Consider the following 26,962-nt stretch of genomic DNA (forward strand, 5'->3'; position numbering starts at 1 on the left):
GGGGCGGGGCGGGGCCCTCACGGGGGGAGTTTGGGGGTGGGGCCAGCTCCCCGCGGGAGACCAGGCCCATCGGAGGGCGCGAACCCCGCCGCAGCCCGTCCGGCCACCGCTGCCCCTGCGCCCGGCAGGCCATGCCCGCGGCGGGACAAAGGGTTCTCTGTGTCGCCTCCTTCTCTCCGCTCCGGGCGGAAGCTGGCCGTTCCTTCTCGGGAAACCCAAGTCCTTCCTGGGCCCGGGGCCTCTGCCCCGGGAGGCTGACCTCCTCCCCTTCGGCGCGTCCCCCCAAAATCTCAGTTCGGGTTCCAGAGACAGGGCTTTGCCCGCGTGACCCTCCCGAGCCTCGGCGTCCTCAGTAGCCCTTACCCCTTATCATAGGATGGTGCACAAGGCAGAAAATCACTTTGAAAATAACCAAAGGTGAGCCTGACACATATAGGGATTTTAAAAAAAAAAATTGCTGGCTCGTGGATTATGAAGCGAACATGATAACTTTTCTCTCTCCCGAAGGAGTTCAATGGTCTTCCGATACCGCCACGGTCCTTTCACTCCCCTCTCCCCCCGCGTCCCCCATAACCGTTTGGTCTCCGTGGAAAGGCGAACTATCGTTCCCAGGGTGCCTCGCGAGGCCTCAAGGAACTACAATTCCCAGTGGCGCGCGCGGCGGGGCGGGGCGGGGCGGGGCGGGGCGGACGCAGAACCATAAAGCCAGGCCGGGAAACTACAATTCCCAGAGCGCTTTGGAGCAGGGCAGTACCGGAAGCGGCTGGCGGAGCCCCGCAGGAGGCAATTCGAGGGTCTCTAGGTGCGAGAGTCCAGGCTTAGGAATCGCAGGCATGCTGCGTCCCAAGGCTCTGACCCAGGTGCTAAGCCAAGCCAACACTGGAGGTGTCCAGAGCACCTTGTGAGTGTGGGCCGAGGACCTAGTGGCGAGCACCGGAGTAGGGCAGCGCGCGGCTCTCTGAGGGAGGGATGGCGAGGGGAAGGATCTCGGGGAAGGGAAAGGGCAGCAGCTCGGGCAGCTGGCATGGAGGGCCCCTCAGGAAGATGGAAATTGCCATGCTGGGTGCTTGGGTCACATTCCAGGACACACTCAGCTCGGACCCTTGCTTTCTAGAAGCGTCAGTGGCGGGGACTGTGATGGGAACCCATGCCTTTCACTCCCCATACTGAGCACGTCGCTGTCCCTCCCTGTCCCTCGCTCCAGGCTGCTGAATAACGAGGGATCTCTGCTGGCCTACTCTGGTTACGGGGACACTGACGCACGGGTCACCGCAGCCATCGCCAGCAACATCTGGGCCGCTTACGACCGCAACGGGAATCAAGCATTTAATGAAGACAATCTCAAATTCATCCTCATGGACTGCATGGTATGGAGAGAGGAGCCACTTCCTCTGGTCCCCAAAGGGGATCCCCCGGGGGTGACCTGTACCCCATCCTGGATGGTTGGGATCTATGGACGATTGCTAAGATGTAGCACCAGCAGCGTTTATACTAGGCAGGGTCTTATGCATCAAGTGGTGAGGAAGGAGCCCTGGATCCAGCATCTACCTGGAGTTGTGGTCTCAGCCAGCCACTTACCATCTGTGGAACTTTGCTTAAGTTATTTAACCTCCCTTCCTTACCTAAACCCCCGCCACTCCCCTTGCCCCCCACCAACTCACAGGGTTGTTGTGAAGACCAAATAAGAGTGGAGATAGAAACTGTAGAGTGAGGTGCACACCAAGTGTTGGCCTCCCAGATTCATTGAGAGTCTCCAAACCCTTGTCTAATCCCTTCGTTTTACAGAGAAAGGAGATGAAGTCCAGAAAAGGGAAGTGGCCGTTCCCAAGTTCACAAGGGAAGTTATGAGCTTCTTGGAAACAGAAGCTATGACTCACTTTTGTTCAGTCGACAAATACTTAGGTCCCTGCAGTGTTCTAACGGGGGGGGGGGGGGGGGGAGCAACCAGACAGACAAAAGCTGTTTACAGTTTTACGTCTTAAAATAAGCAAAATGTGTATGTTTCGTAAAATAAGTTTGTCAATATGTTTTGTAAAATGTGTAAGTTTAAAAAGTATGCGGTGCATTAGTTATTGAAAATGCTATGGGGAGAAATGAAGCAAGGAAGTGAGATAGAGGGGGACATGGGCCAGGGACCGTCTTCCTGAAAAAGTGACATTTTATCATAGATTTGAAGGCAGTTGGCAAGCCATGTGGCTGTGTGGGGGGAAACAGTTCTGACAGAACAGCAGGTGCAAAAACCGTGAGGCAAAATGGGGCAGGAGGAGGATCACACGGCCGGTGTGGGTGGAGTGGCCTGAGACTGGGAGACGCTGTTAGGAGGTGAGGCCGGAGAAGCAGGGGTGCAGCACCCGACTCCCAGCACACGGCGGTTACCGAGGGAGGGTTAGCTGAGCCAAACTGGAAAGGCCCCAGGAGTAAAGGATTTCCACTGTAACTCAGCTGCCTACCTCTCTCTCACCCCCTGCCCAACCACGGATGCATTTCAGTTCAACTAATGACTCCTACTGGGTACCTGTTCTAGAGTTGGTGCTATAAGGCAGTTGCTTTTATTTTTAAGCATATGTTATTAATTTTTTACAGAGAGGAAGGGAGAAGGATAGAGAGTTAGAAACATCGATCAGCTGCCTCCTGCACAACCCCTACTAGGGATGTGCCCGCAACCAGGGTACATGCCCTTGACCGGAATTGAACCTGGGACCCTTGAGTCCGCAGGCCAACGCTCTATCCACTGAGCCAAATTAGTCAGGGCGGCAGTCACTTTTAAACGTTTGGCCACAACCCAGCCATAAGAAACACATTTTAAGTCAGAGCATGGTCCACACATATACCCCCCAAAAACAAAAGTCTCATGAAACAGTACTTCCCTTACTACATGCAATGCACTTAATTTCTCTTCTTTTTCTTTCTTTCTTTTTTTTTTTTTTAAATAATTTTATTTAATTCAGAGAGGAAGGAAGAGGGAGAGAGAGATAGAAATATCAATTATGAGAAAAAAATCACTGACTGGATGCCTCCTGCATACCCCCCACTGGGGGTCGAGCCTGAAACGGAGGCATATGCCCTGACCAGGAATGGAACTGTGACCTCCTAGTTCAGAGGTCAACCTTCCACCACTGAACCATGCCTGCCAGGCTTCCTTTATCTTTTTTTATTTTTATTTTTTTTATTTTTTTAATATATATATTTTATTGATTTTTGTACAGAGAGGAAGGGAGAGAGATAGAGAGTTAGAAACATCGATGAGAGAGAGTCATCGATCAGTTGCCTCTTGCACACCCCCTACTGGGGATATGCCCGCAACCAAGGTATATGCCCTTGACCGGAATCGAACCTGGGACCTTTCAGTCCGCAGACCGACGCTCTACCACTGAGCCAAACTGGTTTCGGCTTCTTTATCTTTTAATATTGATCTTAACTCTGGGGTCAGACCTACAGTCTGAAAAACGTTGCCATGGGGAAAGAGGAAAAATATGTTGGATTACCGCTTTCAAGCCCCTTACAGTGTCTCGGGGGTGAACCCATAATAATGACATCCCCCATTGGGATAGCTCTCTGCAGATCCAAAACTCCTTCCTGTGTACTAGCACCCTCACCCGCTGGCTACAGAAGGAGAACCTGAGCTTCTGAGAGGTTAGTTTCCCAGGGTAACTCAGTCTGTAGGTAGCTGTGCTAAGGCTGATCTGAGTGTAGGACCCCATGGCCAGGGCTGTGACCATAGCTCCTGGCTGTGCCCAGGGCAGGGAAGGAGGATAGAGTCTCCCTCAAGAGGACTCCTCGAGGAAAGAGGGAGCGAAGGGTGCCGAGCAGAATGTCCCATCCTGTGATGTCACCCCCCCAGGAGGGCCGCGTCGCCATCACCCGCGTGGCCAACCTTCTGCTGTGCATGTACGCCAAGGAGACTGTTGGCTTCGGAATGCTCAAGGCGAAGGTGTGTATGTACCCATCCCTCTGCCACCCTAGGCCTGGCCTTTGTTCTTCATCACTACGCCCATTCCCCCCCCACCTTCCTCACGTCACCCAGTCCTTGTGGTGGGCTAGGGGCTGGGTTCCCCGCATCGGGAGTCTGCCTGGGTTTGGGACCCCTCTCCGGGCAGGCCCTGGGTGGCACTGATTCTCCTCCCCCTCTCGCAGGCCCAGGCCTTGGTGCAGTACCTGGAGGAGCCCCTCACCCAAGTAGCAGCATCGTAATGGGCATGGACGGAAGTAGGAGCCAGACGAGAGAGAGAGATGACTATTTGGAGGGGCAAGGCCCCTGGGGACCCCTTCCTGGACTGTGGGGGGAAGAAGGGGACTTTGTTTTTTCCAAGAATAAATTTCACTCCTGTCATGTGTATTTTTTTTAATGTTTTTATGGACTTTAGAGAGGAAGGGAGTGGGAGAGAGCGATAGAAACATCGATGAGAAAGAAACATGCATTGGTTGCCTCCTGCACGCCCCCTGCTGGGAATTGAGCCTCGGCCGGCCTGGGCATGTGCCTGGACCAGGAAACAAACCAGCGACTCCTGGTGCGTGGGCCTCGGCTGGATGGAGCCGGGAGATGGAAGGAGCGGGATGGCTTACGGGATTCTCCGTGGCCCGTGAACGGATGCCCACCTGCTCATCCGCCAGGGCCTCCAGTAGCCGGTGTGGGCACCGGAGCCTCCGGTCCCTTGGCCTCTCGGTGGAGGGACCTCTCTCGACCACTCGGAGCAGCATTCTACCCCCCTGATTGGCAGCACCTCAGAAGGGAGCTCCAGGAGCAGGGGCCAGTGGGGGTCATGTTGGACAAAAATAACATGGGGCCTGAGAGCTCGGTGTCCTTCGGTCCCTATGTTGGTAGGGTGCCTTTCCGACCCTTAGGCTGGGAGGGGCCCCCCCTGGGTCCTTCTTCTCTCAGACATTCACACGCTTACCCAGACCTGCAGATCCCGAAGCCCTTTGCGGGCAGGGTGGCTCTGTTTTGAGGCCAAAGGTCCTGGGCAGTGATCTGAAGAAACTCATCTCCAGATCCTGCCCCTGTACCCAGACCCCTCACCCTGCCTGGCTGTTTCTGCCCCAGGTCCCCCCCTACCCAGCGCTCTTAGAGCCGGTCTGGGCGGGGAGCGGCCAGCCGTCCCCCTGTGCTCCAGGAAGGCACTCATCCTAAGAAAGTAGGTAGGCGGCAAGTTCCAGCTCCACCCAGAGTGAGAAATGCTGCCGCTCCCAGGCTCTCGGGGAGGGGCAGAGTGTGCTGCACCCACGAGGCAGCTCCCCGAGCTCTGCAGGGTCATGGCCGTCCTGTCACCGTTCCTCCGGTGCCCCCAGCTGCCCCCCCCCCCCCCGGAGGCTCTGAAGGAAGAGGAGGAGGCCAAGTAGGCTTCTGCTCCCTGAGGGACCGGTTCTCACTGGCAGCTGGACCCGTCTTGGCCACAGGTCCCAGGAGCCGAACAACACGCACTCAGTCCTCAGCTGGCTCTCCGAAGGCCCCGTCCCAGCTTCCCCTACGGTCGGTCACCCTCCGGAGCCTGCTCACCTAATTGCAGGAGCCCGGGCCGGCCGAGAGCAGACACCCAACCTGTCTAACCTGTCTGACGTCACCGTCTCCACCCACCGGGGCCCCAGGTCCCAGCCGGCCTGCTCTTCCTGTTCCGCACTCAGCTTCCTCGGGCACCTCCACCTGCAGAGGTGAGCCAGCCCGGCCTCGCCTCAGGTAAGTCCCAGTCCCTCTGGCTGCAGAAGTTTCCTCACCTCCAATGAGAGAAGGGGCAGATCCCGGTCTCTTCAGAGCTGAGGGCTGAGGGCATCGAGGCAACGCACAGACCCGTCCCCTCTGCCCCCGAGGCCACCTGCGCCCTCCATGCGGAGCCGACATGGGGAACGGAACCGAGGAGGATTATAACTTCGTCTTTAAGGGTAAGTTGGGGTTCATAACGAAAGAGGGAGCCTAGGAGAGACCCAGAAAGAGACCAGCAGGGGCAGTCCCTCCTGTGGGTTTGTTGCTGTTTGTTTTTTTTTTGTTTTTTTTTTAATCTCTTACCCGGACCCCCTAGGGCTTATGGTTCCTTTGGATGAGCAATAAAGCTGCAGGGCTGGGGGAGGGTCTGGTTCCTGTGGCAGAAGCCTGAGGGCTGCCAGAATGCTCTGGGCTATAAATAATGAATGGGGTTGCTCTCTCAGAGTGCCTAGTTAGGCTCCTCTGCCCCCTTCCTGATGGGAGGCCAGGTCCCTAGGAATAGTCATCCGCTGCAGCATGAGGGGTGGAGGTCAGACTGCTGAGAGGACTTCCCTCCTGGAGGGAGGGAGGGAGGGAGGAACAGGCAGACTGAAGAGGGAAAAGTCACCATTCTGGGGAGATGTACAGGAAAGGAGCTCTTTATTCTAAACTCCTGTGTTTGGCCCCCGTAGTGCCCCCAGCCCCACAGCCCTCACCTCCACCCCTCCTTCAGAGCAGGGTGGACTGGCGGCGCTCTGACTCCCTGTCCAGCCACCCCGCCCACTGCCTCTCCCAGCCGCAGCCCCACCCTCACTTGGGACACAGGCGAACCCGTACTCCCAGCTTCTTTCCCAGGAAGGGGAGACCGAGTGAGAGCGAGGGGGTCCTGGTAGGAGATGTAAAATCCACAGGAAGGGCTGCCTCTGCTGGTCTCTTCCTGGGTCTCTCCCAGCTGCCTTTTTCCCCGGAGCTGGGGAGCCGGTCCTCGCTCAGCGTCTTTCCCAGGAAGAGGAGACCCGGTCAGAGCTAGCAAGAGTTTGAGGCACAAATACTACTGGTAACTACCTGCCATTTATGTAGCCCTTCCTGTGTGCCAGCCACTAGCTTATTAATCACTGTAACCCCCCCCCCCCAAAGTTCTTTTTAAAAATATATATTTTATTGATTTTTTACAGAGAGGAAGAGAGAGGGATAGAGAGTGAGAAACATCGATGAGAGAGAATCATCTATCGGCTGCCTCTTGCACACCCCCTACTGGGGACGCGCCCACAACCAAGGTACATGCCCTTGACAGGAATCGAACCTGGGACCTTTCAGTCCGCAGTCCGACACTGTATCCACAGAGCCAAACTGGTTTTGGCCCCCCATAGTTCTTTGATTTTGAAAGCATCATGGTCAGGCGCCAGACAGAGAGTTCAAATCTCAGCCCTGCCGCTCACTCCTTGCTGCAGGCTGGGCCTCCAAAAGCAGCCACTCAGAAGTTTGCCCTGAAAGATGTTCATATGGATCAACACCATTGGAAGGAAGTGGGGGAGAGGATTGGGCAGAGAGAGTTAAACTGCAAGGCAGGGTCACAGCCCTGGCCTAAGGCGGGGGCGCTGATACCCTGCCTTGTTGGGCACTGGGTGCAGCCCGCCCGGGAGAGGCAGGTCAGGGAGGCTGCTCTGCACGGAGGCAGATGCGGAAGGAGCAGACAGCTGGGGGCTGTCCGCTGAGGGCACTCCCTGCACTGGGGTAAGTCCTCCTGGAAGGCACATCTGGGCAGCACACCTGTGTTTGCCACGCTAGCTGTGTTGTCCTGTTCAAGGGGTTTAAACCCCCAAGCGCCTCCTTTCTCTGTAAAAATGCGATGATCGCAGTAATGGTACTTGCTTCACGGCACTGTGGTGAGGGTTACATGAGTTAATAGGTGTAAACGCTCCAGGACGGTGCCGGGCACTTAGTAGGCACTCCATACACTTCAACGGATGAGAACCAAAGTAGCTTACAAAAGGTCACAAGGTGCCCTCGCTGGTTTGGCTCAGTGGATAGAGTGTCGGCCTGTGGACTGAAGGGTCCTGGGTTCCATTCTGGTCAAGGGCACGTGCCTCGATTGCAAGCTCGATCCCCTGGTCGGGGTATGTGCAGGAGGCAACCAATGAATATGTCTCTCTCACACTGGTGTTTCTCTCCCTTCCTTCCACTGAGAATCGATGGAAAAGTATCCTTGGGTGAGGATTAACAAAAGGTCACAAAGTCAGCACAAACCCCAATCTGTCTGACTCCACAGCCCTTGACCTCAGCACCTTTGGAGCCTAAGGACAGGGCTCGCACCCTCTCACTGGGAGGGATGAGTGTAGACTGGGTCCCCAATAGGGACACACACACACACATACACACACACACCCTCTTACCATGCCTTTCTAGAACCATCCGGGGCTTCCTCTACTCCTGCATGCTTAGCGCAGTGCCTGTGCGATTTGTGAGCCTGACTCCCATCAGCCCGCGGGGTGAGTCTGGGCCTGGCCCCTGCCCTCCAGCCCAAAGGCTCCTCAGGACCCTCTGGGGGCTCCTTGTCCCTAAAAATCTAAAAGTAAAAAGGCTGGCCCACCAACAGTCATGAGAGTAAGTAACAGTTTTGCACACGCACTATATCTTGGGCAACATCTCATTATTTCTTATAGTAACCCATAAGATACGTACCATTGTTGTTCCTATTTTAAAAAAATATGTTATTGATTTTTTACAGAGCGGAAGGGAGAGGGATAGAGAGTTAGAAATATTGATGAGAGAGAACCATCCATCAGCTGCCTCCTGCACACCTCCCACTGGGGATGTGCCCTCAACCAAGGTACATGCCCTTGACCAGAATCGAACCCGGGAACCTTGAGTCTGCAGGCCGACGCTCTATCCACTGAGCCAAACCAGTTAGGGCTGTTATTCCTATTTTTAGTGTGAACAAGAAGGTCAGAGAAATCAGTAACTTGCTGAAGGACACACACACAGGGTCTAACACCTAGCCCCATGCAAGACTGACCCTCCGTGGGGACAACTGGGTCCTAACTTTTTACACACACACACACACACATACACACACACACACACAAAAACACACCTCCAGACCTCCCCCCTGGCCCAGGCGTGCTGTCTGCCGAGCTTTCTCCTCACCCACACTTCTCGTCCCACCTATGCTTCCTGCACAAACACCCCCCCACACACACCCCTCCCGCTTGTTCTCCCGCTCAGTGCTCACACTCCCTACCCAGGGATGTGCACCCTCCCCAGACCCTCCACCATCCCTGTGCACATTCACACCCCTGCTCCCCTCCCCCCAGCCCTGAACACCAGCACACACACAGCCGCGCCACCATCGGGGCTGAGTTCACCCGCAGACGTCACCCGTCACCAGAACCGCAGGCCGGCTGCAGGCTTGTCTCATCAGACCAGGCCCGGAACCATTCGAGCCCCTTACCCGAGTCTGGTTTTGGGCCCTTCTGCCCCGATACCCAGCGTGGGAAGTTGTAGGCCCCCGTCTCTGCCAGGAGCCTCTGTGCCCTCCTCGCTTTCTGAGCCCCGCTCCCCGTGCTGAGGAGCAGACCCTCCGGGCTCAGAGGCTGGGTGCTCTGCCCAGCTCACCCCCGGCTCTCCCTCCTCCAGTGGTGCTCATCGGCGAGTCCGGCGTGGGGAAGACCAACCTGCTGTCGCGCTTCACTCGCAACGAGTTCAGCCACGACAGCCGCACCACCATCGGGGTGGAGTTCTCCACTCGCACCGTCATGCTGGGCACCGCCGCCGTCAAGGCTCAGATCTGGGACACGGCCGGCCTGGAGCGGTACAGAGCCATCACCTCCGCGTGAGCCGGGCTGGGGGCCGCGGGGGGAGGGTGCGGGGAAGCCAGGGGACTCCTCCGGAGGAGGAGGAGAGACGGGTGGGGAGGAGGCAAGGACACTGGGCAGCGTACCGCCCGGTGGGATCACAGGACGCGTGGAGACCTAAAAGCTCTGAGCAGACCACGTTCGGGGACGGGAGATGGTGAGACTGGCTACCGGGACTGAGCACAGGAGTCCTGGCCCCGCTTTCTCAGTAACCTTTCCTGTGTGCCCAGGAGGCACAGGCACTTCCCGTGGGCGTTGTATCCAATCCCCAGGCACCATAGGCGTAAGGTTCCCTCCTCAGCTCCTGTTCAAAGGCCAGCTTGAGGCTCAAGGAAGTGAAAGCAAGGCCGAGCTGAGGTGGGGCAGGCTCCAGGGGGTGAGGGCTCCCTCACTTCTGCTCAGTGCTCTGCGCTCGGCAGCCTTTAGCACCCAACCACCAAGGGGAAGGGCTGGACCCCTCCACTGCATTTTACAGACTCAGGGGCCACACACACAGTGTTCCCAGTCAGTGCCGGCCGTTCATGAGAAAGGGGGTTTTGGAGGTGTGGTGGGGGCAGTACCTGCCCGGGGCAGGAGGCTGCAGTCAGGGGCTTCCGTTACACACATCACTCTTGGGCTGGTCACCTGACCTCTTGTAAGCCTCAGTTATACACCACCAGGCTGCAGAAGCTCCAGGAGGGAATCTTAGCGCTTGCAAAGGATGCATCCGATGCTCAACTCAGGGACTGCTGCATGGGGCAGGCATTTCGCTGGTCCTGGAAAGATGGCCGTGAGAGAGAAGAGGGTGCTGAGGATCCAGGAGCCACGTGAGGGAGGTCTTGGAGGTGGGGCATCCAGGAGACACACTTGAACGGGGCCTGGGTATGCGCTGGTGGAGAGCAGAGGCTAAAACCAGAACCAAGGACCTGGGGAAGCAGAGCGGCCATGAGGGACGGAGGGAGCCAGTGGTTGTAGAGCAGGGAGGGGGTCTGCAGAGCCTCTGCAACCATTATTCCTGAGGCTCTCAGTGTCAGGCCGCAGGGCCCTGAGCTGCCCTGTTGGGTTTGTGTCCCTAGACTCCAGTTTTCATATTTCCCCGCCTCCGGACTCGAACCCTAGCTTTTTGGCTTGAGGCTGGGCCCAACCACCTTGACCTTGCCTCTCTGCCCACCCTGTCTGCCCCACCCAGGTACTACCGTGGTGCGGTGGGGGCCCTGCTGGTGTTTGACCTCACCAAGCACCACACCTACGCGGTGGTGGAGCGCTGGCTGAAGGAGCTGTACGACCACGCCGAGGCCACCATCGTCGTCATGCTCGTGGGCAACAAGAGTGACCTCACCCAGGCCCGCGAGGTGCCAAGCGACGAGGCCCGCATGTTTGCCGGTAAGAGCCTGCCAAGACCTGGGCTAACCTCTCCCTACCTGCCCACACTGGTCCCCCCACCAGGGCCTCCTGCCTTCATCCCCTCTTCTTCAGGATCTGTCCCCTTCCCCTCGGTGACCCGTGATGTCCCACCACTTGCCTTGAGATTGTTTTTAAGGGTAGTTATTTATAGTTGGTTTTATTTATTATTTATTAAATATATTTTTATTGATTTCAGAGAGGAAAGGAGAGAAAGAGAAAGATAGAAACATCCATGATGAGAGAGAATCATTGACCAGCTGCCTCCTGCACGCCCCACACTGCACAAACACCCCCTGCAACCGGGACATGTGCCCTGACCGGTACTGAAACTGTCACCTCCTGGTTCATAGGCTGACGCTCAACCACTGAGCCGCTGGCCGGGCTATCGTTGATTTTAAGACCGCTCCACCTTGCCGTGCTCAGAGATCCTAAGTGTGGCAGGTGGCCTCCCCTGGACTATCTCCAGCCACACTCTCCCCGGGTGTTCTCTGGGGTTCCCAGGCAGTAAGACACGGTGGTTCAGTGTGTAGGCTCAGGAGTCCCAACAGCCCAGCCTGCCATCTCTGGGCCAGTCACTACACATGGGACACTGAGCAAGCTCTCTCACACTCCCTCTGTGCTTCTGGGCCCAGAGTCCTCTTCTGTAAAAGGGGATGGGATTCAAGGAGGAACCAAGATGGCTGTGCAGGTAAAACCAGTACTTGCATCCTTCCACAGCCACATCAGAATTACAACTAAGCCGAAGCCGGTTTGGCTCAGTGGATAGAGCGTCGGCCTGCAGACTGAAGGGTCCCAGGTTTGATTCCTGTCAGGGCCATGTGCCTTGATTGCTGGGCCTGAGATGTGTCCTTGAGTAGGGGGTGTACAAGAGGAGGCTGATGGATGTTTCTCATCGATGTTTTTGACTCTCTATCCCTATCCCTTCCTCTCTGTAAAAAATCAATAGAATATATTTAAAAAAAACTACAACTAAAATACAGAACAGCCATCATTCGGAACTGCCTGAAAGCTGGCTGAATGGAAGCTCTACAACTAGAGAAGTAAAGAAGAAATCACAGAGATTGTAGGAGGGGTGCAGGTGCTAAAAGGGCTTGTCCGACAGCCCAGAATTCCATTGTCGGGAAGAGAAGTCCCCGCAACATTGGGCTGTAAAGACCAGCAGGGTTTGTGGCTGAGTGAGAGGGAGGCAGCCGGAGAGCCAGGCAGTTCGTAGCTGGAAAGGGGCCTGAGGTATGTAAGACGTTCTGAGCGAGGGGTGAGGTGATGCACGTTGAGGGCTTCAGAGGGTCATTGCAGGATAAGAAGAGCAGATGCCTAGTAAATAGAAGTTTTTTCTGCCCTAGAGCTAGGTCAAAGACTTTATCTTTTTTTAAAAAAATATATTTTATTGATTTTTTACAGAGAGGAAGGGAGAGAGATAGAGAGCTAGAAATGTCAATGAGAGAGAAACATTGACCAGCTGCCTCTTGTACACCCCCTACCGGGGATGTGCCCGCAACCAATGTACATGCCCTTCACTGGAATCGAACCTGGGACCTTTCAGTCCGCAGACCGACGCTCTACCACTGAGCCAAACCAGCTTCGGCTTTTTATGTTTATTTTTAAAAATATATATATTTTATTGATTTTTTTTATAGAGAGGAAGGGAGAGGGATAGAGAGAAACATTGATGAGAGAGAAATATCCATCAGCTGCTTCCTGCACACCCTCCCCGCTGGGGATGTATCCGCAACCAAGGTACATGCCCTTGACCGGAATTAAACCCAGGAGTATTCAGACTGCAGGCCGATACTCTATCCACTCAACCAAACCAGTTAGGGCAACAGGTTATCTTTGATAATCTTTTATTATGGGCAAGGCCCCTAATTCAAGTACCACAGAGGCATGTCTTGGGGTGATTCGTTCTGAATCCCCACAAGATCATGAAACCTAGATTATGGTCATTGAGGTGGATACTCTGCCACCACAGAGCCATTTGGACATCACCTTTCTGGTTTTAGTTGTTTCTTTTATCATCCAAAGTAGGGGTGTCGAACTCAATTAGAGAAGGGGCCAAAATCTAAAATCCAGCCTAAATCGCGGGCCGAATGGTTTACTGAACAGTCATAAACTGACAATGTCATAAACTGACAGCGGAGTGCAGTGATGACAGCGCGGTGCGGGCCACATTGCAAGGCCTGGCGGGCTGGATTTGGCCCGTGGGCCTTGTGTTTGACACATGTGATCCAAAGGATAGAACCGGATGACCTAAGGAACTTACCTTAGGATCTCTGATTTCTCCTGGAATACTGAGATGGTTTATTTTCTTGAGATGTGTCCTTGAGCTGTCCTTCATGGGTGACATGTTAATCCCTTACTGGAACCGGAATACATCACACTGCGATTTCAGTGGAACCTCGTTTCTTGACCGTCTCCCATCTTGAACAATTCGCTTCTCAACCTGACAGCCCTTTCATGCTGATACCTGTATGATCAGTCACACATTTCTCAGGTGACAAACAGAGAGAATGCATGCATACGAGTCCGTTTACCATTGTTAAAATCTCAGGATATTGTGCTGTGAATATTTTTGTGGGTTTTTTTGCTGCTTATAATTATTGTTAAATTTTCATTTTGTACTGTACGTTTCCTTTCCTTTTTGCTAAATGTTCATTTACATTTCATGTCCTTTTTGTTCTTAAAGTGTTTGTTTGTAGGTTAAACAGGACAATGGACATGTCCTGTACATTAAAAAAAAAAAAAAAAAAAAAAAAAAAAAAAGGTTAAATCAGGGAATCATTTGGGAGTCTGGAGCGGATTAATTCAATTTACATTATTTCTAATGGGAAAGAATGATTCGGTCTTCTTCCAAAATGAATTAAGCCCGAGAAACGAGGTTCTACTATATGTTCTTTAAGGATGGGGTTATTAAAGTTGGCCAGGATATTAGGCCCGATCTAAGCACAGACACAGAAATTACATGACTGGGGTTGGTAAACAAAAAATTCCTGCAAAGGAAACACATTTTTTGTTTCTATTCATCTCCCCATCTTCCCCTCTTGCTCCAGGACCTTATTTCATCACTTACTTCCTCTGCTAGAGTCTTTAATTCTCCCTCAGATAGGACTGTGTCCTAACCCACAAATGTGAGCAATCTGTATTCTTGTAATATTTTCTCCTGTCATCTTGGAATAGAAGTCTGAACCTCCTGCTTTCACTCTTCAGTCCAATGCAACTTTAATTTGTACCACTCAGCCCTGGCTGGTTTTGCTCAGCGGATAGAGTGTCGACCTGCAGACTGAAGGGTCTTGGGTTCGATTCCAGTCAAGTTTGCGGATGAAATCCCCAGTAGGGGAGCACACAGGAGGCAGCCAATCAGTGATTCTCTCTCATCATTGATTTTTTTTTTTGTATTATATTTTTATTGATTTCAGAGAGGAAGAGAGAGGGAGAGATCGAAACATCAATGATAAGAGAGAACCATTGATTGGCTGCCTCCTGCACACGCCCCACTCGGGACCATGCGCCCTTGGCCCGAATTGAATCTGGGACCCCTCATTCCACAGGCCAATGCTCTATCCACTGAACCAAACCAGGAGGTAATGGTTAGATTCCAGGTCAGGCACATGCCCAGGTTGCAGACTCAATCCCCAGTCGGGGGCATGCAGGAGGTAGCCAATCAATGATTCTCTCTCATCATTGATGTTTCTGCCCCATTCTCCCTCTCCCTTCCTCTCTCTGAAATCAATAAAAACATATTAAAAAAAAAAATTAAATGAGCTACCCATGCACACAGTAAGCATTCAATAAATATTGTTCCTATTGCCTTTGACCCCACAATTAATGGCATGTTTCCTTTCCTGTCAGAAAACAATGGGCTGCTATTCCTGGAGACCTCAGCCTTGGATTCCACCAACGTGGAGCTGGCCTTTGAAACCGTCCTGAAAGGTTAGAGCCCCCGCCTCTATTTTGCACCCCATTCCAATCCCGAGGCTTCCAGGGGCAGTGGTAGGAACGCAGACACCCAGCCCTCTCCACCCCAGCTGGTTCCTCAGCACCTCTGTGGGTCCCCAGCCTCCTCAGAGCCTCGCCCTACCCCTCAGACATTCCCTAGTGCTGCCTCCCCCCCCCCCCCCCCAAGTGAGCCTGGAGCTAGGGCAGGAACCGGGAGCAGAATCCTGGTCCTTCCCCGTGCAGGTAAGTAGAAGGGACAGGAACTCCACTTCCTTTCAGCAAAACCTCCCTTAAGGGTGACCACCCCTCAGACAGGGGCCTGTGGTGCGAGCACAGGGAGCGTGGGCTTCTGAACTGACCGCCCCCCTCTCCCCTCCCAGAGATTTTCGCTAAAGTGTCCAAGCAGAGGCAGAACAGCACCCGGACCAATGCCATCACCCTGGGCAGTGCCCAGGCCGGGCAGGAGCCGGGCCCCGGTGGGAAGAGGGCCTGTTGCATCAGCCTCTGACCTTGGCCGGCACCAGCCCTGCCCTCACTCGCGTCCCGGGGAGGGTGCTCCCCACCCCATGCTCCAGGCTTCTCCCGGCCCTGTGGCTCCAGACGTCAGGGGCCTGTTCCCTGTGCACAGCCCCGCCGAGCTCTCAGGTCTTCACGCCCCCCCACCCCTGTATTGTCTGCTAACCTCACAGACCAGAGCTCCCAAATAAAGCCGTTTTATATCCACGCCGGCCATCCTGCTGCCTCCGTCTGCGCTCCCCTGCCACTCGCTCCTCCTCCGGATCCCTGTTCCCCTTCCCTTCCCCTGGCTCCATCCTCCCCACTGCCCCCAGGGCCAGCTGCCCCCGAAGTCCTGTGGTCTGGGGACAGTGCCAAGGGGGTGAGAGACGCCCACCCTCCCCTCTGCCAACCCCCAGAGTAGGAGGGGGCGGGAGGACAGCCTGGTGGAGAGGGGGTATCTGGAAAGCAAGACAAAGGAGACCATCGGCGGGTGCCATCTGGTGCCCAGGGCCCTGGTGCCAAGAACTGAGGTCACTCCAATGCCAGGGGTGAGCGGCGGAGGCAGGGGAGGTGTGGGAGAGGAGGGGAGTTGGGGCCAGCCTGTTCCTGTGTGCTGGGGGAAGGGCTTTAAGACGGGCAGGTGGAAGGCCCATCTCGATCCGGATTTCTACCTCACCCCAAAGAAGGGTTGGGGTGTAGGGACAGATTGCATCTGGTGGGGAGGGTCTGTCTCAGCTCTCCGCCCTTTCTCCCTCAGCCCAGGAGGGCGGTCTCTAGTCTTCAGAGTGGATGGAGGTCTGATGGCATCTCCAAGGAAAAGAAGGGGTAGAATGGGTGGGAAAGGGGATTGAGCGTTTGGAGACCGGCGTTGGGAGCTGTGGAGAGCAGACAGGAGCCACCCACCTCCCAGAGGTGAGCAGGGAGGGGCGCCCAGAATTACGCCAGAGAGAGAACTCCCAGCTACAATTTCCACAGTGGCCCCTCGCCCCCCCCCCCGCCCCCCCGGTGGTCCAGATCCACACGCAGAGAAAGAAGCCAGAGCCTTAAGTAATAATACTTTTAATAAAATTAACTTCTTAATAGCACATTTAATACATTAACCCTCCCCCTTCTTGGTTTCTCTGCATTTTGTGCAACATCAACTTTGACTCAATTATTCGTGGGTCCGTTTTGTTTCCCGCCTGTTAATTTTGCTTTTGAACGGTTTTGTGTGTGTTTTTTCTCGGTGGATTTGTATGCGTCCTCACTAGATGCCTCAAATTAAGTCTGACCACAATCCTACTCTACTTTCTACAGTGGAGAGACCGTCCCCCCTGCCCCAGGGCTGTCTCCACCTACCCACCCGACCCGACCCGCACCCTCGGGTGGAGAAGGGGCCGCCTTCCCCACCCCAGACACTACCTTCCCAAACTATGGGGTTCCTAGGACAAAGACAGCAGGGGGTCATCTGTCCCTGGTGGGGGCGCGAAGAATAAACTGGGGAGAGGGAGATGTGTTTGGGGTCTAGGGCATGACGGTCATTGGTGTAATGGAGCAGGCCCTTCTTGCCAAGAGCCAGGGACCTCCACACCCCCTGGATGGCCTGGAGGAGGGGGCCTGGCCTGACTGCAAGCAGGGTTAGGTAAAGGCAAGTGCTTAAAAAACCGATTCCTCATATGCAACAGTCACGCCCCCCGATTTTCAACGGGGAGGGCCATGTGCCCTCACAGTGGATGATCCCTGCCTGAACTCCGACAGATGGAAGTGCATGGAGCAGAGGGTCAGGGTCAGCCAATGTCTCTGCTCCCCACCCCCTGCCTCTGTCCGCTTGGGAGCCCCTTTTCCCAGTGGGTGGAAAAGTCCTTGGAATGGAACTTCCAGGAGATAATAAAGCACGGTGCAGCTTAAAGGAGAAGGGGTGGGACCGACTCCTCTGCTGCCGAAAGCCACGTGGACGATGGGGCAGGAGCAGGGGGACCCCGTCTCCCGAAGCTGCGGTGGAGAGTGTGCATGTGTGGGAATGGCCTCCCAGACTTCAAGGACTTGCTCAGTGAGGCCTTGGGACCTCACGGAGCACCCCGAGAATGGACATCATCACTTGGGAGTAAGGGCCACCCAAAGAGACAGAGGACCGGCCCAGAGGGTAGGCCTCCCGGTGCTGGGATGCAGAACCAGGGTGCAGGCTCACCCCTCTGCTGCCCCCGCCTGGCCGAAATGGTCAACATCCATCCTTTTAAAGACCCTGGGGACGCCCCTCCTCAGTCTGTCCTACAAGTTAGAAGCCCAAGGATTCTCAGAATCAGCCCCAGCCGACTAGATGCTCCCAGCCTTCACTAGCAATTTGCTTCCACCCTGATCACTGACGACGGGGGACTCGGCCGCTTCCCTCCTCTATTTCCCTCTTGTTAACGACTTTTATACATTCTACTGGGCCCAGGGGCCCGCAACGCTACTAAACTTTTAAGCTATCTGAATAGTCTACTAAGTAACTAGTAATTCTCTTTTTTTCTTTCTCTAGGATTATATGAAATAAATTTGAATTATTATTAATAATTATTATTTTGTAGTATTTTCTTTTTTAAACCCCTCAGTTTCTTCTCTCTCATTTTTTTTTTTTTTTTTTTTGGTTAAAAACAAAAAACTATGTCTCTTAAATCTCACACCTCTCTGAGGGTCCCGTGGGCCTGCCAGGCCTCCGTTCTGGACTTCCCCCTCCTCGCTCGCCCCGGAGGCAGGGGCCGGGGAGCACCCAGGATCCTCAGTCCTCCAGCTTCCTCCTTTCTTGTTAATTCCTTTCTTTGTTTGGCTCTGCCAGCTCCCCGGAGGGGGAGGGGAGAGGAGAAGGAGCCCATGGAAGGAAACCCAATCCACTTGCAGGGCCCAGAGGGACCGGGTTCCCTCAGCCGCCATCCGTCCCAGGATGCTCCTCCTCCCCGAAGCAAGTGACATTCCTCCCCAAAAGAAAAGCGGGGGGAAAAAGGAACGTAAACCTGAACATATATTAAAAACACTTTTTTTTTCTTTTAAGATTTAACTCTGAATACAAATGTATTTTTTTTCTTCTTCTCTCCCTACATATATTCTAAACCTTCTAAAGTTTTTTTTATTTTTTAAGGATCACTTTATCATAAAATAAAATATCCTTTTCATATAATAAATTACCTAATAAAAAGTCTTCTTTTTTTTTTCATATTAGCCCAGGTTCTTTGCTACATTTATACGGTAATAAACGCCTTTATTAAAATAGAATATTAAATTATAAAGAACTGCTTTTTTTTGTTTTGTTTTTTTTTTGCTCTTTTCGTTTTCTCTCTGTTGGTCGCCTCTATCTCGCTCCCTCTCACGCTCGCTTTCTCACCTCTATTTTGTCTCTCACTACGTCGTGTTCTGCGCTTGTTTCTAGGTTTGGCTCAATGAAGTAAGGGTGGGATGGAACTTTCCGAGCCCCCTAACGTAACAGTCTTCTGCCTTTGTGGGTAAAGGAGTGGCGAGGGGGACAGACACCCCTTCTCTGCCCCAGCCCCCCACCTCCCCTGGGCAACCCATTTGGTTTGTTCTATTGTACAGACGTCTCAGGATGGCTCACACTGGCGGGGAGGAGGGGAGCAGGGCTCCCGGCTGTGACCTCCTTCCTCTGCCCTCCCTGGCTGGTGGCGGAGGGGAAGGCCGAGGAGAGCGAATTCACAACGCGAGGAAGGAAATCCCCTCGGCACCCCCATTCCTGCACCCTCTCTCCGTCCAGGAATGGGACTCCGGTGCTTACGTGCTCAGAGATCACTCACAACAGTCCCACCTCACTATATACAAGAACTTCCCGGGACCCCAGGGACTCCAGTCCCCGGCCTCTCCTGGCCCGCCAGCGGAACTAGGAGGGTGGGGGGCTGGTGGCGGCCCCACGTGAGCAGCGGGGAAGCAGCGAAGGGGGTGCAAGGCCTGTGACATGATTCAGGACAGCCGCACCCCGATCCTGCCCAGCCCTGGAGCGGACCCCTCTCTTCTCAACCACGGCGGGCGGGACACACGCGTCAGGATCTGCTCACTCACAAGGGTTGGTGGGAGGTCGAGGGGCCCCCGCAGGGAGTGGGGTACTGCTCCCTGAAACAGCGGCCCGCTCCCTGGCTCTCCTCCTACCACTGCCATGAAATCCGGTCTGGGAACTGCCCCCCTACATGTAATGCCCAACGAGGGTGGAGGTGGGGGGGGCTGGCCCTTCGCGTACCCCAGGATTAGTCCCCTCCTCACATTTCCACTGAGAACGGGGATACATTCCATCACGCATGAGGCGCGTCTTTGGAGGAGTGGGGGAGAGAGGGCCTCCAGATGCCAAGAGAGAAATGAGGGGGAACCACCACAATGTCCTTCCCCCCAACTTCTCCCCGAGGGGATGGCATCCCCAAAGCTGCGCTAGAAGGGGCAGAAGGGAGGGGGCAGAAGGGGAGAAACAGAAAGACAGGGTGGGAGTAGAGAGAGGAGCCGGGGAGGGAGCGCGGGAGAAGGGGGAACCCAGAGGGAGGAGTAACGGGAGGAGAGGGGAGGGAAAAGGGGCGGCGGGCGCCCCACCCACGTTCCTCTAGCCCAGCTTTGTGGAGACAGACAGGGCCGAGCCCTCACTGGCTGGCATCTCCCCCACCCCCTGCAGCCTGGGCAGGCTCCGAAAGGGCCCCAGCCCCTCCCACCTTGGAAAGCCAGGCACAGATTCCCAAACAGGATATGGCAGTGGAGGGTCCAAAGAGTCATGCCAGGAGGTCAGAGGTCAGGACCAGAGGACCTGGGGATGGGAGAGAGCCCCTCCATACAGATGGTAGTTCTCCCTCTCCCTTCCCCTCCCCTCCATGAGGAAGGGGTAGGATGACACGCTCCGGGGAGGCGGACAAAGGGGGTCAGGGGGCCTTAGCTGCCGCCGCCGCCGCGGACAAAACAAAAGTTCCTCTTAGCTGCTTTCAGATTGAAGGGTGTGTTGAGGTATCAGAGTTGTAACTCTAGTAAAACTTCCAACCTGGCCCCCTCCCAGCCTTTCCAGGATCGGGTGGCCAGAGGGTCTCCGAGTGGCCCACCCTCCAGCCACCACCTTCCCCTCCCCGCTCCCCGCTCCCCAGCTCCCCAGCCAGCATCTCCCATCACCTGCCCCCCTCACACTGCCGGCTTCCCAAAGGCTCCGGCGGAAACCGGCCCCCGGGGCAGGGGAGAGGCCGGGGGCGCTTAGGAGAAGATCCGGATGGCTTGCGTGGCTGTGATGTGGCAGACGGGACACTCGGGGTCCGTCCTCTCGCAGATGCGCACGGCGCACTCCATGCAGAACAGGTTGTGTCCGCAGGGCACGAGCGCGGCCGTCACCTCGCTCTCGAAGCACACCATGCAGTCGCGCCCGCCGCCGCCGGGGCTGCGCAGGCCCGCGCCCCCGAGTTTGGAGAAGCCCTGCAGCGGCTCCCCGGGCGGGCGCCGGGGCAGTCCGGCCGCCAGCTCGGAGGCGGAGGCGGCCGGGGAGCGGTGCACCCCGGGGGGCCCCGCCCCGGCCCCGGCGCGCGTCTTGGCAGAGGAGGAGGAGGAGGAGGCGGCGGAGGAGAAGAGCACCGAGGCGGGCGTGGCGTTCTCCTGGCCTGCCCACAGCGGGGGGCTGGTCTCGGCCGCCACCCCGTAGTACACGTCCTGCTTGCCGCCGCCGCCGCCGTAGCCCGGGAACAGGTAGCCGCCGCCGCCGCCGTAGCCGAAGTCCCCACCGCCGCCCGGCTCGCCCAGGCGCGGGGCCTCGAAGCCCGAGTCCACGGCGGCGGCGCAGTCGCCGATGCAGCCCAGGCTGTTCTGGCGGAAGGCGGACAGCGGCTTGCAGGCGGCCGGCGGCACGCGCCAGGCCTCGGCGTAGCGGCCGTCCAGCGCGGCGGCGGGGTCGGGCGGGCTGCCCGCCGCCAGGAAGTCGCTGTCGCTGTTGTACTCGAGGATCTTGCCGGTGCGCACCGCGATGTGCGTCTCGATCTCCTCGCGCGCGCGCTCCACGCTGCCCGGGGCGCCCGTGATCTCGAACACGGGGTCGCGGTCGCGGCTCGGCGTGATGATGTAGGTGTTGGTCTGCTGCTGGATGCGCTTGATGGTGGCGCCCTTGGGCCCCACCACCAGCCCCACCACGCGGTAGGGCACGCGCACGCGGATGGTCACCTGGCCCGGCAGCGCGGGCGCCACGCCGAAGGCCGCCCCGGACTTGTTGCGCGAGGCCCGGATCATGGAGAAGTGCTCCGCCGCCGAGATGATCTCCCGGCGCGCCGTGGCCACGTCCTCCCGCCGCCCGGTCACCATGAACACCGGCTCCTCGCCCCGCACCGGGGTCTTGATGTAGGTGTTGGTCTTGGCCCTCAGGGCCTTGATCTTGCAGCCTGGGGGCAGGCGGAGGGGGGAGAGAGAGACTCTCACTGGACAGGTCTGTGCCGGGGCCAATGAGCTCCTGATCCTTAGGCAGAAACCCGCCCCCAGGAACCTCTCAATCTACCCCTAGGACCCCCCCCAAAACACACACACACACACACACACACACACACAAAACCACCTTGATTTGAATAATCCACTCATTTCAGATTTACCCAAAGGTCACTCTCAACCACGTTTTTCAAAATGTTAACAACTTTCCCTTGAATCCCACTCAGGGCCTTCCAATTCATGTCCTCCTGGAAACCCTGAACTAACCCTCCCAGAAAGCTGCTCGCCTCAAATCTGAGTACTAATCCCCCGCCCCCCCCCCAGCTGTTCTCTCAACTTCTCTACTGACTCCTGGCTGCTCCCCAATCCAAATCACTCCATCTATCACGCTGCCTTTCTCCCCGCCACCGCCCCCCAATCTGCCACCGACTCGGATCTTTCCACGGAACTCCAAATGCACGCGGGAACCCCACAATCTACACTCATCACCAGGCCTCCATTCCTTAAAAGTGTCCTCCAACCTACTCAGGGACCACGGACCCCCATCTGTTCTCTGATCCTCCCCCCCCCACCCCGCATCCACCCATTAGTGTCTCTCAGTGTCTCCAATTCACAGCATGTTTGCAGCAACTGGTGGAGTGTGGGAGACTGGGAAGGACCTGAGAATCCGTTTCAGGAGGGACGAGAGGAATATGAAGGTAAAGATGGTATGAAAGGGACAGGACTGAGCCCCACAGTCACTCCTGCCACCCTGACTCCCGGGAGCAGGAGAGCTGAGATGGGCCGGGGGCTGATTAGAATGAGGGAGAGGTGTTCCGGACCCTTATTCCCACTGCGAAGCAGGAGTGGGTTACAGCGGGGAGGCTGGGGAGAGGGCAGGAAAAGAAAGAAGAAATCGGAGACAAAGAGACAAAGAGGGAGAAAGAGGAGAGTGAGTGAGGGTGGGCCGGCAACACCACCTCAATGGCTGCCTGGCCAAGCCGCTCTCTCCCCTCCCGAGTTCCCTCTCTCTGCCCCCGGCTTCGCAGAGACTCACATCCGTTCTTGGAACACACACGCCCCATGTGTGAGTCTGCACACGCAGGGGCCCGAGCGCCGTGAGGTACCGGGCGCCTTCCTCCAAACACTTTCACACACACCTCTCACACGCCCCGGGATTCCCTGTCCCAGCCTCTCCGCCACCCCCATCACCCCCGGCTCACAAACAGCACATTCCTATGCCCGCCCACAGCTTCCACCCCATTCACAGAGATACATGCCCACCCCCCTCAGGTGTATACTTCCTACAGACCCCCCACCACACCACCTCTCCCCAAAACCACCAGCAGTTCCAGTGTTCTGACTCTGCCCCAACTCTCCGTCCACAGGCCCGAGGAGAGATTATTATTATTATTATTGTTGTTGTTGTTATCTGTCTCCTTCCTCCACTCCATATGGTGTAGGGGAGGGCAGAATGGATGGGGGCAGCCCTCCTTACTGCCAAGAGACCTTAGACAGGAGAAGTGGCCCCTGCCTTTTGTCCTCGGACTTCTTGGATACGGAGAAGTCCTACCTGTTGTCAAGCTCGCATCCCCGCTGCTTTAACGCCGGCGGAGGACTGTTCTTAAGGCCCGCGTGTGTGAGTGGCGTTCCCTCCCACCCCGTGTCTACCCGCATGGTGTCTGCTAGGCACCTGGGTTTGGCTCTAACTTTTGGGTCCATAAACTTAAGCGAGCTAAATGTCTTTGGGGGTTGGGGTGGGGTGAGGAGGACAGGCCGGGGCAGAGAACTCTCAGTACAAAAGCTAGCGGGCCGCCGGCCGGAGGTGCAGAGCTGGTGGGGGAACGGACCCCAGGCTTTGCAGGCCTAAAGAAGCCCCTCTCGGAGGGAAGACGCCCCGGGCTTCGCCTTCCCGGAGGTTAAACACAGGGGCACCCACACTGCAGCGGGGGAAGGGAGGTTAGACAAGAGGGAGGACTTCCCTCTACTTAAGGGATGAGGGGGAAGAGAGAAACCCCCTCCCTACTTTTATGAGAGACAGCTCCATCTGATGCGGAGGCCGAAGAGGAAAGAAAAAAATGACTCCATGAAATTCCAGGGCCTCCCAAGACCACCCTCCCAACAAGAAAGATATTAGGGTCCCCACCCGATTCCAGGGCCGTGGGTCCCTAGTTTCTGATGGAGAGGAAATCCAACTTTTCAAACCAGAAACCTCGGGAGATGGAGAGGGGCGGGCGGGAGCCAGGGCTGTGCAGGCCAGTGGCACCGTCCCCTCCTCCATTCCGGATCTCCCAGCAAAAATCCCACCAATCCCCGGCACTCCAGGGGGATGAGGTGGGCCGAGGAGCAGGGCCCCCTGGCTTCGCCTCCCCTCTTCCCCTGCCAGCAGCCGGCCTCCTCCCTCCCTCCCTCACTCCCCAGCCGGAATGCAGCTCCTCTATTGTTCCCTACTGTGGGACAGCTCCTCCCCTGCTCCTTCCCCACCCCCACCTCCCCAGCCGGGCCTTGCCATTTCCAAATCCCCCCCCCCCCGCCCCCCACAACTCCCCTTTGGGGAACTAGGAGAGGGAAGGGTCCCCGAGATCCCTCTCCTCTGCTCAATCTGGACAGTCATCAACACTGCGACCCCCACCCGCGCAGGGATGCTGGAGTGGAGGAGGGTGTGGTATCAGACTGCCTGCACCGTATGAATTCTACATCCCTCCCCCAACGCGCCCAGACACACGCCCTGCACCCCGTCTCCAGGTGAAGCGTCTGCACCCCTCCCCCCAACTGTGGCCCCCACCCCCCTGTCCTGCTCCCGCACAGCGGAGACCCCCATGCAGGCCTCGGGCCCCCGGCCTAGGCTGGCCCAGAACAAAAGCCTGAGAGGGAGGAGGCGAGGGCCACACCAGGATGTGGCACTTCCTTGGGGGCGCCCCTTCCAGAACCCCACAGACTGCTCAACTTTGGTGTGTGGGTGACCACAGGCCTCCCTCCTCCCAGGAGCCCCCTTCCCACCGCTCCCCCCGGGGTGGGACCCTCCCAGGAGCCACACCCCCTTCCATTCCTGCACTTAGCCCAACAAAGAGACAGAGCCTCAGACTGGCTCCCCAGGCCAGGTCTCCCCCAAAGTGTGCAACTCCAGGCAGCTGGGGGCAGTCTCGGGGTGCCCCCTCCCCAATCCGCTAGCAGATGCCAGGGCAGGGGCTCCCGAGGAACTCTCTGCACGTTCGGCCAGTTTTCCTGGCTCGGAAGGGACACCCCTCCGGACAGACAGGCTCTCTCCAGATGGGGAAGCCCGTCCCCTCCCTTTTCCCTCTCTCCTAAGAGAGGATATTTCTTTGTCTGAGGGCCGGGCCCTGGGGGAGGACGGAGCTGGAGAACGGTCCGGCTGGGGGTACCAGGGAACTTTGTGGCGCCGGGAAATCGGGGTGTGAGGAGGGGGCCCCCCTTTGTGGAGAAGGGACCGAGCCATGGGTGGGTGGCCGGGAGAGGAAATGAACTTTCCGCGCCAGGGATGGGGCGCCCCCCGCCCCCCAGCTCCGCGGTCCGGGCGCCCTCTTACCTTGCCGGCCCACGATCTCGGCCACGTGCTCGGAGGTGGGCACGGGGACGCACTCGGTGGTGTTGCTGCTGCCCTTGAGGCGCAGCTCGGCCTCTTTGTAGAGGGCGCAGAGCTTGGCGTCGCCGGCCCCTTTGGGGGCGGCGGGGGGCTGGGGCGTCTGCGCCGCGGGGGCCGCCGTCGGGGCGGCCGGGGGCGCCGCGGGCGGCGGCGGCGGGGCCGGCTGCGGGGGAGCGGCCGGCGGGGCAGGGGCGCCGCCCCCCCCACCTCCCCCGTCCTCGCCCGCCGTGGGGGCGGGGGGCTCCCCCAAACCCAGGAGGCAGAGTTGGTCGAGAGCCAGCTGAAGGGCGCGCTCGTCTTCCAGCAGCCCTCGGTCCTTGGCGCTTCCCCCGAAACATCCCAGTTCCCCAAAGCCCCCATTTCTTTCCATTATTCCAGATACCACTAGACTAGGCATGGCGAAACAAAAGCTGGGGGAGAGAGAGAGAGAGAGGGAGAGAGAGGTGGTGGAAGGGAGAAGAGGAGAGCGGAGGGGAGGGGAGAGGGGAGGAGGGGGTGCGCGGGGAGGGGGGAACAAAGAACTGGGGAGGGGGAGAGACGGCGAGATAGAGAGATAGACCCTCCCCCTAAGCCCCCCTCCCCAAACACCCTGTAACCCGACTCCCCTCGCCCCAGCCCCCGGGGTGGGGGTGGGGGTGGGGGGAAAGAGAAACAAAACCCAGAAAGCAGATCTCTCCTCTCCTCTCCGGGGGTGACGGGGGACCGGGGGCTGCGGGATCTCTGCCCCCTCCCCTCCCCTCCCTCCCTCCTCGGGCCCGGAGCCTCCGGACCCCGCCGTCCGGACGCCCCCCTCAGGCTCCCGCACCCAGCCCCGGCCTGGGAGTCGCACTCAGGGGCCCCCAATAGAGACCAGCCCCATCCAGCGCTCAAACTCTTTTGTTTTAAATGAACTGGATGGAGCAGCATGGAACTGACGGGCGGGGGGCGCGCCGGGGGCGCGGGGGGCATGCCGGGAGTTGTAGTTCCCCGGCCGCGGGGGCGCGCGGGCGCGGGGGCGCATTCCTGGACCCGGGGAGGTTCGGGCTGTGCCCTCAGGTCCTTACCCGCGCGGCTCGGGGCCCGAGCTGGGGGTGGGATAAGAGTCGAGGTCCCTAATTTTTTCGCGGGCAAAGGGGAGAGGAGTCGGGGTACAGAAGCGGAAGGGTTGGAAAAAAGGCTCATGGAGCGCGCCCTCCCCCCCTCCCCCCTCAGGCTGGCTCCCATGCGGTCCCGGCAGGTCTCAGGTCCCTCTTTCTCATGGAAATGAGGGGGGGGGGGACAGGAGGGCGGGGAGCGGTCCCGGCTGGGTCACTGCGGCTCCCCTCTCCCCACTCCCCGCTCCCCTCCTCCTCCCTGGGCTCCCTCCCCGCCCCCTCCCGCCCGGGCGGAGCGGATCCGGCTCCGGAGCCGCCGGAGAGGCTCTCCCTCCGCAGAGCAGACAAAGCCCGCCGCTGCGATGCGGGGAGCACCCGGCCCCGCGCGCCGTGGGGGCCAGGATGGGGCGCCGGGCTGGAGTGGGGGACCTCCAGGCCAAAGGCGGGGTCCCCTCGTCCCCAAGCTGCAAGCCATCACCCCCCCTCCTCCCCAACCGCCAAGCCCCCAGTCTCGGAGATCTAAGAGGCACCGGCTGGGAGGTGAGTTAGTGCTTGGCCTTCTGATCATGGGAGGGAAGCC

The 26,962-nt window shown here is 57.5% G+C and overlaps 3 protein-coding genes across 4 annotated transcripts; 2 read left to right on the top strand and 1 right to left on the bottom strand.

Annotated features, from left to right (window-relative positions):
* The first annotated feature begins 727 nt into the window (after positions 1-727).
* Positions 728-4,336, top strand: LAMTOR2 (late endosomal/lysosomal adaptor, MAPK and MTOR activator 2). Its single transcript, XM_084866930.1, has 4 exons — positions 728-901; positions 1,205-1,367; positions 3,842-3,931; positions 4,135-4,336. Exons 1-4 carry the CDS (start codon positions 834-836, stop codon positions 4,189-4,191), a joined length of 378 nt encoding a protein of 125 aa, XP_084723056.1. The 5' UTR covers positions 728-833; the 3' UTR covers positions 4,192-4,336.
* A 121-nt stretch (positions 4,337-4,457) lies between these two features.
* Positions 4,458-15,568, top strand: RAB25 (RAB25, member RAS oncogene family). Of its 2 annotated transcripts, none has more exons than XM_084866921.1 (5): positions 4,458-5,874; positions 9,311-9,506; positions 10,697-10,890; positions 14,758-14,838; positions 15,225-15,568. In XM_084866921.1, exons 1-5 carry the CDS (start codon positions 5,832-5,834, stop codon positions 15,350-15,352), a joined length of 642 nt encoding a protein of 213 aa, XP_084723047.1. In that variant the 5' UTR covers positions 4,458-5,831; the 3' UTR covers positions 15,353-15,568. The 2 variants fall into 2 exon arrangements, with proteins under 2 accessions (XP_084723047.1, XP_084723048.1); XM_084866922.1 differs by having other exon boundaries at positions 9,311-9,485.
* A 4,844-nt stretch (positions 15,569-20,412) lies between these two features.
* MEX3A (mex-3 RNA binding family member A) lies at positions 20,413-26,327 on the bottom strand. The gene is made up of 2 exons (XM_084866813.1): positions 25,253-26,327; positions 20,413-21,686 (listed from the first exon to the last, which is right to left on the bottom strand). The coding sequence occupies exons 1-2, from the start codon at positions 25,704-25,706 to the stop codon at positions 20,521-20,523; spliced, it is 1,620 nt and encodes a 539-aa protein (XP_084722939.1). The 5' UTR covers positions 25,707-26,327; the 3' UTR covers positions 20,413-20,520.
* Between the last annotated feature and the right edge of the window lie 635 nt (positions 26,328-26,962).

The sequence above is a fragment of the Pipistrellus hanaki genome, assembly GCF_964339955.1.
Source record: "Pipistrellus hanaki genome assembly, chromosome: 18".
Classification (NCBI taxonomy): domain Eukaryota; kingdom Metazoa; phylum Chordata; class Mammalia; order Chiroptera; family Vespertilionidae; genus Pipistrellus; species Pipistrellus hanaki.

Excerpts from the sequence above, each read along its gene's own strand:
- MEX3A (XM_084866813.1), bottom strand. The coding sequence starts at position 25,706 with ATGCCTAGTCTAGTGGTATCTGGAATAATGGAAAGAAATGGGGGCTTT. Across the intron at positions 21,687-25,252 it reads CGAGATCGTGGGCCGGCAAG|GCTGCAAGATCAAGGCCCTG; the intron begins GTAAGAGGGCGC and ends GCCTGCCCCCAG.
- RAB25 (XM_084866921.1), top strand. The coding sequence starts at position 5,832 with ATGGGGAACGGAACCGAGGAGGATTATAACTTCGTCTTTAAGG. Across the intron at positions 5,875-9,310 it reads TTATAACTTCGTCTTTAAGG|TGGTGCTCATCGGCGAGTCC; the intron begins GTAAGTTGGGGT and ends TCCCTCCTCCAG. Across the intron at positions 14,839-15,224 it reads CTTTGAAACCGTCCTGAAAG|AGATTTTCGCTAAAGTGTCC; the intron begins GTTAGAGCCCCC and ends CTCCCCTCCCAG.
- LAMTOR2 (XM_084866930.1), top strand. The coding sequence starts at position 834 with ATGCTGCGTCCCAAGGCTCTGACCCAGGTGCTAAGCCAAGCCAACACT. Across the intron at positions 902-1,204 it reads GGAGGTGTCCAGAGCACCTT|GCTGCTGAATAACGAGGGAT; the intron begins GTGAGTGTGGGC and ends CCCTCGCTCCAG. Across the intron at positions 3,932-4,134 it reads TCGGAATGCTCAAGGCGAAG|GCCCAGGCCTTGGTGCAGTA; the intron begins GTGTGTATGTAC and ends CCCCTCTCGCAG.